This window comes from Cyprinus carpio, chromosome B12 (genome assembly GCF_018340385.1).
Source record: "Cyprinus carpio isolate SPL01 chromosome B12, ASM1834038v1, whole genome shotgun sequence".
In the NCBI taxonomy this organism is placed as follows: domain Eukaryota; kingdom Metazoa; phylum Chordata; class Actinopteri; order Cypriniformes; family Cyprinidae; genus Cyprinus; species Cyprinus carpio.
In genome coordinates this window covers 1,823,340-1,831,500 of record NC_056608.1, presented here as the reverse complement: position 1 = coordinate 1,831,500, position 8,161 = coordinate 1,823,340, and the positions used below count along the sequence as shown (strand labels likewise).

At 36.2% G+C, this 8,161-nt stretch overlaps 1 protein-coding gene and 1 pseudogene across 2 annotated transcripts in view; both read right to left on the bottom strand.

Moving 5' to 3' along the window:
• Positions 1-1,687: 1,687 nt before the first annotated feature.
• LOC122139309 lies at positions 1,688-2,883 on the bottom strand (annotated as a pseudogene).
• Positions 2,884-7,191: 4,308 nt separating this feature from the next.
• Positions 7,192-8,161, bottom strand: part of pemt (phosphatidylethanolamine N-methyltransferase) — a 62,186-nt gene continuing 61,216 nt past the window's right edge. For both annotated transcript variants that reach the window (XM_042734924.1, XM_042734923.1), the window contains exon 7: positions 7,192-7,889. In XM_042734924.1, the coding sequence (XP_042590858.1) occupies positions 7,835-7,889 (55 nt within the window). In that variant the 3' untranslated portion in view covers positions 7,192-7,834. The remainder of the gene's footprint in view (positions 7,890-8,161) is intronic.

Below are 8,161 nucleotides of genomic sequence, written 5' to 3'. Positions count from 1 at the left end.
TAAAAATCATACTTTTATTCAGCAGGATGTGTTAAATTGATAAAAGTGATAGTAAAGAATATATTCTTATAATATATATTATTAAGAATTTATTTTTAATTTTGAATAATGCCAGTTCTTTTTAACGTTTATTCATCAAATATATTAGACCAGCAGAACTGTTTCCAAACTCATATAAAATCATTAATATTAGAATGATTTCTAAATGATCATGTGATAGACGGATGTTACATGTTACACTGAAGGCTGAGTAATGATGCTGAAAATTCAGGCTTTTGCATCACAGGAATAAATGATTTTTTTTTAAAGTATTTGCAATAAGAACACTATTCTTTTAACGTTTTAATAATATTTCACAATAGTAACTGTTTTTTCCCTGTATTTGTGATCAAATAACTGGCAGGCTTGATGAGCAGAAGAAACTACTTTCAAAAACATATAAATAGTAAATTTTTTTTTTGTTTCCAAACTTTTGACCTGTACTGTATCTGGGATATTTCAACTCAAGGATAGATATACTCAGAATTTGAAATGAAGTTGCATGAAACCATATTTGTTGATGTGTTCAAAGGAAATATTGTGGCATGCATCATTCCAAGCATACAGTAGTCATTTACACTTTTATTGTACACAATAACAGACGATAGTCTGAGAATCCTAGAAGGTATTTTTATATTGTTAGGTGGTTTATAGGTTGTATCTGGAATATTTAAGATGAGATTTAGCACAAGCTTTCACTTTGGTATAACTATATTATATAGTATATAGTCAATATTGAAGCCTTATTCCAAGCTATAATAGAATACTCAAAGTCAAGTGTGTCCACAACATACAAATGACAACAATTTGAGAATCCTAGAAGATATTTTCACATTAAGCCACTGTTTTAAAACATATATTTTAAATATGTATACACAAGATGAGCTTTATCTGCAAGTTCGGATGCAATAAAAAAAAATAATAATAATTGTATAGAAACAATATTCAGGTCTCATTCCAATCCAAAGCAAAAGAATAACAACTACAATCTCTTTTTCCCCATCGCCATGTGTATACACAACAAAAGACAATAGTTTGAGCTTCCCAGAAGGTATTTTGATATTATACTTCACATAAAAGAAAAGCTTAACTTTAATTCTCATACGAAATCGTGCTTTAATGTGTTCAGAGACAATACTTCCTCATTCCACGCTATAATTGATGAGTGACAAGCAGTTTTTACTTTGTCTTTTGGCTGTCAGATTAAAGACAATAGTTTAAGAATTCTGTTGGGTTTTTCTGATTATTCCTGTGCAGTTTTTTGAGAATATGTCTGGCTGGGATGCTGGTGCTCGATGGGGTTTATCCACAAACATCAAGAAACAACATTAAACCATCTCTAATATAATAAGAGAATAGAAAAATCACCAGCTGTGTTTTATTGGGATCAAGTGTGTACAGTGACAGTAGTTTGAGCCTGCTTATATCTGGTGCAAGCTTTCAGATGATATGAAAATATGAAACCATTTTTTTTTTTTTTTTTTTTTTTTTTTTAAGGAGGCGTCAAGTGTGTACACATACAAACAACAATAGTTTGAGCATCCCAGCTATTCTAAAGTTTTAAAGCTTATGTATTTGCCTGTGTTAGGTGTGAGTAAAAATAAAGAAATGTCTTCAAGTTCGCTGAAAAGTAACGAGGAAACGTGCGCATTCTTGAGAAATGATTTTATTTCTGTTTGTGTCAAATTCAACATCGACACAGAAGAATAAATATACATTCATTGACAGTAAAAAATTGTTCAAATAGCAATAAAACATTCAAGTCGATTTCACTGTGATCGAATCTAACCAACAAATGTAAACAGCTGACATTGCAACTCAACCGTTCATTTCTCCCCTTCAGCACTCAACAAGGCAAATGTTGTAAGAAAGCACATGGAGTCGATAAGCCACATCACAGAGCGCTCGGACTGAACAGAACAGAGTCGGTATTCTGTACAGGAGCTCTCGCGAGCATAACATGCATGCGCTCCCACGTCGCGAGGTGTCGCAAGTACTGCACGGACACCTATGGCGATGGAGGTCAGGGATCATCTCGGTGGGCGTGTTTGGCGAGAGTGAAAAGTCCTCTGGAACATCTGGTCCACGTTAGTGTTCCTCTTTGGCGGAGATCTCGAAGTAACGCGCACCTGCTCGTCGCCGGCGATCAGCTCTCTCGATCTCCTCGCGCTGAACCTCGCGGTAGAACTCGCGGTCGCCCTTGTTCCCGAACATGATGACCAGGGGCAACGTCCAAGTTCTCTTTGGTCCTTGTTTTTTTAAGGCAGGAACTTAGTCTCGTAGATCTGCTGCTTGAGCCGCTGGACTTCATGAAACGACTCGCGGTTGTCCAGACTGAAACCACCAGGAGGCAAACATCACAATGCATTCTACTGCTTATTACAACAACACTATTATAATACATCATTCATCATAATAAAAAAACTTAGTACATCAGCATCATTATTTATTATTAAAAAAAAATCAGCTAGCCATGGACGGTGTTTTTACATTAGCTTTTAAATCTTCATTTTTCTACGCGCGAGGTCGCGACGTGTATATTACCTGTGAGAACCCACACACTTGGATAGCCTCCTCACTAGCTGGGAACGGATAGGTTCCCCTGAACGTATTCCAAAATGTCCAGCTGGTATTAACCCAAATCCCCCTACCTTTATGGCTTTAGAGTTTCCTGTGGAAGCTCCTAATGGTTTGTCGGGCGTGGTACTGCTCTTCGAAGCGTCCCCGTTCAAGAAGCGAGACACTATCGCCGTTCTTGCCGACTTTGGTGGATCCGAGGATGACCATCCGCGGAACTAGCAGTTTTTTCGCCGGGATGTCAAACTCGTTCTCTGATGGACTCATTTTCTTAATCATGTTTCTGTGTGTGTGAGCGGGTCTGGTGAAGAATAGCTGCTTGTGTTTAGCGCGCTGTGGCTCTCTGAAGCTGTGAGCGGCGCGGAGCGGCTATTTAAACGCGCCCGCGCTCCTCCTCCGAGCGCGTCAGGTGTGGAGAGACTGACGCGTCAGTTCGTGTGGACGCGCTTTTGGGTGCAGTTAATACCACGAAAATGTACGGAGGGGAAAAGTACTTTCACGTCGTGTTTCGAATTCCTTACTGTGCATAATTTTTAAAAACAATAAGTCATCCTTCTCCAAAACGCGCTTTAAGCATGTTTGCACTGTTAAAGTATCGTCAATAACACAAATAATTACATAAAATAATTACAAATTTATTATTTAACACTGGAGTGTTTATAATAATATTTGTGACCCTGGAGCACAAAACCACTCAATAACAAAAGCAAATCATTAATAAAATTAAAATTTACACAAAATAATATTTACACAATAAATAGCTTGAGACAAAACTATTCTGCGATACACCTATTTGAAAATCTGGAATCTGAGGGTGCAAAAAAATCTAAATATCGAGAAAATCAGCTTTAAAGTTGTCCAAATTAAGTTCAAAGCAATGCATATTACTAATAAAAAATACGCTTTGATATATTTACGGTAGGACACTTACAAATTTCAAAACAATATCCTAATGATTTTTGGCATAAAAGAAAAATCCCCATAAAATGTATTGTTGGCTTTTTCTACAAATACACCCGCGCAATACTTACAGAGTCACATATTTTAGTCATTTAGTCAGTATACTTGTAAAGTAGGCTTTTAGTGTTTGTATGCATAACACCGTAGCTGTCTATCTGTTTTCACTGACCACATTACTGGGGAAGCCTATCTTATGGGAATTTATTTTTCTTGCATCGTATCAGTTATTTATCACTACATTTCACAGTAACAGCTGAGATTTCATAGCTCAGATAGGTTGCTTATTAACATAAGGCCTGCATAATTCACTGAAATATGGGAATACTTGTAACAAAACTGTTTTTGAAGTACAGTTCTGGTAAGTTCTAGCTGGTTGTTAACATTAAGTGCAACAGTCTGTCCTAAACAGCATTAATGAATGTATGCGTTAATAATGTACGCAGTTCTGGTTAATGTTTGTTTGTGACCGCAAACTTGGGAACGGAAAGAGACGCGTCGTTTGCAACATTAGTCGTTAGTGTTTAACAGCTTCTGGATGTGTGAGTAACAGGTAAATAAAAACACAGGAGTCAGTTCACTAGGTTCAGTGGTTCTGCTGCAGTCTCTCTATAGAAGCGCAGCACCGCGCGTCACCGCACAGCGGCGCGCTCCAGAATGCTTCACAAGCATCACAAGCACTTCTCATTTTATTTCTCATTCCCATCAGAGAGGGTTCAGGTATGCCGTCTGTCATATTCATGCATGAATGAATGCTCAGTTCAGGATTTTTCTGTAGGTCGCATGAGCTTTTTTTGAGAGCCAGGCCATTATCTGAACCCCTCTTAACAGGATCATTCACTCAAGAATGAAAATTGCAATCATTTACTCACGCATATATCATCCAAACCAGTTCAGCGACTTCTTTTCCTTCCATTAAACACAAAAGTATAACTATATACAATAAACTGAGCAGCAAATCAGCATATTAGAATGATTTCTGAAGATCATGTGACACTGAAGGCTGGAGTAATGATGCTGAAAATACAGCTGCGCATCACAGAAATAAATTACACTATAATATATTCACAGAGAAAATTTTTATTTTAAATTGTAATAATATTTCAGTTTTTACTGTAATTTTGGTGAGCAGAATATGTACAGTATATAAAACACTAATATATAGCCTGTAAAATAGTACAAGGCTAACACACTAACAATCATACTGCATGCACATTGTTGTAATAGACATAAATAGGTCAAGTGTTTGAGAGTTAATGCTCTTAGAAAATACATTGTAATTGAGTTTCAAATGGCTCTTTCCAGGAATTTGAGTTGTTAAGTGCTCTTAAGGTCTGAACAAGGCTAATGCCTAATTAAATGAGTACGAGTCCTGCAATTAAACCCACAGTCCTGCATAATCAAACCTTCAGCCCTGACATTTATAATGACCCTGAGAGGGTTGTTTCTTTGTATGCATGACAGCTGTCAGATATTTCAATCCATAAGAGTTTATTAGAGGAGAGAGAGATGAATGCAAGGAAAAAGAATGAGTGCAAGGAAGTCTCAAAGACAAGGATGATAGGAGACAGAATATGGCAGCTATAAACGATCCCGTTTTTAATTAAATGCATTATAAAAAGTGTTATATGAATGAAAAATCTGACACCCTTGTGAAAAATGGTGCTTGCAGTGCAATTCAAATCTTAAAATTATGTTTTTAAAAACTGCATGGATTAAAGAAATATATACAGTAAGTGCACTTAAAGCGAGACTTTTTTATGACTATATTTAGTGCTATATTATTAGCACTTTACTATATAAAGTGCAATTTGTAACAATACTAAATTAAAATTTTACTTAACATTTAAAAAAAAAATTTAATCATTTTTTGTCATGCCATAAATTATTACATTTATATACATGAAATAAAAGTTGCCATTAAAATGACATTAATGTATATTTTAGTTTACCAAAAATGCCCATCACAGCATTCAGCAATTATATTACAAATTATATATATGAAATTTTACATATAAAGATGTATTTAATTCCAATTTAAGTAAAAAAGCATTCTTAAGTTCAGTTAAACTGCATTTAATTTACATTTTAAATGTAATGCATTTTCGTTTCATTAAAATTGCAATTGAATTGTTCATTAAAATGTTTAAAACTGGGTGTCTGTGAATCTTTATGACCGATTTATTTTAAAAATAGCAAATGTTTTTGTGACACTGCAGCAATTTTGCTGTACGTTTGTTTTTATGTGAAGCCAGCGAAGACAAAGCAATAGACAGGACATGGTTTTCACATGCAGTGTCTGGTCATTTTAACTCATTTTAACACAACTCGTGTAAAATATGGTTGTTTTGCTGTGGTGTCAGAGACTAAACAGAACTGGAACAGAGAAAGAGGAAAGTGATTACAGCATAAAATGAAAGAAGAAAAGAAACAAAGCAGAAAAAAAGATGCATTTCTATTCCTCAGTCCCAGTCACGACAACACAGAGCGCGGCGCCCGGCAGGAAACCCCATAATAACAACATTAAATATTATTACATGCGAATCGATGTATTTAGGGTTAGATACTGATCTCTTTTTCCATTTTATATAACAAGAGATTAATAAAACAAATTATTGGCACAGTGCGCAAATAAATGGATTGATTACTTTGTTTTGAAAACAGTCTGGTCTGGAGGTCGTATTATGTAACGTCTGCATGTGTAATATATTCTTCAAGAGATATGATGTCGAAGACGCTGCCCAGGGTTCAGGATTGATTGTGTTATGCTGACGACATCAAATATCAGACGCTCATGGATTCTTTACGGCTGCAGCAGAATCCAAAATCACTGAGAGACTGTTCTTAAGTAACAGCCGACTGTTTGCTGGGTCAAGGGGTCAAGATTTGAGCGGCTAACATGGTCTGTTAATGCTTTAAAGGAATAGTTCACCCAAAAAGGAAAATGTGCTGACACTGTCCTCACCCTCAGGTCATCTGAGATGTAGATGAGTTTGTTTCTTCATCAGGTTTGTAGAAATGTAGCATTGCATCAGTGTCTCAGCAATGGATGCTCTGTAGTGAATGGGTGCCGTCAGAATGAGAGTCCAAACAGCAGATAAAAACATCACAATAATGCACAAGTAATCCACAGCACTCCAGTCCATCAGTTAACATCTGGAGAAGACAAAAGATGAAACACATCCAGCATTAAGATGTTTTTAACTCAAATATGAGTCCATAATCCATAATAACACTTCCTCCAGTGAAAAAGTGTTCTGGTGTGAATCAGGAGAGAAATCTGCACAGATCAAGCAGTGTTTAAACAGCTCTAAACAAATATGTGTCTGGATTTTGATGTGAGAGACAACAGGAGATGCACTTTTTCACTGGAAGAAGCGTTATTATGGATTATGGATTTTAGTTAAAAACGTCTTAATGCTGGATTTGTTTCAGCTTTTGTCTTCTTTGTTTAATGTGAGTTTAATGTGCATTTGCGAATGTTATTATAATATATAATATTATATATTTTTATTTTATAGTACAATTGTTTTAATAAATATTGTAAAACAGTAATGTATTTGTATTCTTTTTAAAATTTGAGGTATAATAATGAAATCAAAATAAAAGACACTAATAAAAGATTAAATATTTTATTCATTTAATTGCAGGTCATGTGACAATTAACCAATATCAGAGAGCCATAAAGATGCAAATGCATTGTTGAATAAAAGCTTAAATTCTCAGGGGGACTTCAAGTAAATATATAGCGTCTAACGGGTTCAGCTGACAAAAATGTTTGGGAATCTCTGATCTGTACCATTAGAGTAGGAACAAAAGTGTACTGTACATAGAGAAAGAACAGCATGTGTCCATTTATTTTACCTTTGGAAAGAAAAACATGCATCCTGAAATAAAACAGAGCAAAGTACATTAACATAAATCAAACGGACCCTAGAACAGCTGATTTCAGCCTAGACGTGCATTAGGAATGGATCGAGGAAATTAAAACAATCACATCTTTTATGGTTATGATATGTGAGCAAACTACAGATTAGCAGCAGCTGGATATCGGATGGCTACAGATGAAGATTGTCATTGCATTCAAGTGTTAAGCATCAATGTGCAATTTGCAGCTGTGCTCGTTAACTCTCTTTATACCATCAGAGTATTATACAGATCAATCAGACACAGTCATTTAAATGCTGCAGGTGTTTACATGAGAAATCATCTGCATCCACAGTTTGCCATCCCAGAGCGTGCAGCAGGAATCAGAGCGTCTTTACTTGTGCTTGCAGCGCTGGCTCCTCTGCCGGTAGATCTCCTCAGTGAACGGTCTGCAAACATGAGAAGGTGAGCGCAAACACAGATTGTAAATCTCAAGAGCTGTGCGTGTACCAGCCTGAGCCAGGCACCGCGGGAGAGAGAGAGAGAGAGAGAGAGACACTCGCCACAAATAGGGCAGAAAATAGGGCCTTAGTCACTGATGACACAGAGGTGCTTAACCTTCAGGAGATGTTAAGAAAACATTTACGAGCAGCTTTATTGTCTATTCATTATATACGGGGTCTGTAATTCTTGCAACCCTGTTAATTTGGGACAGAATAGT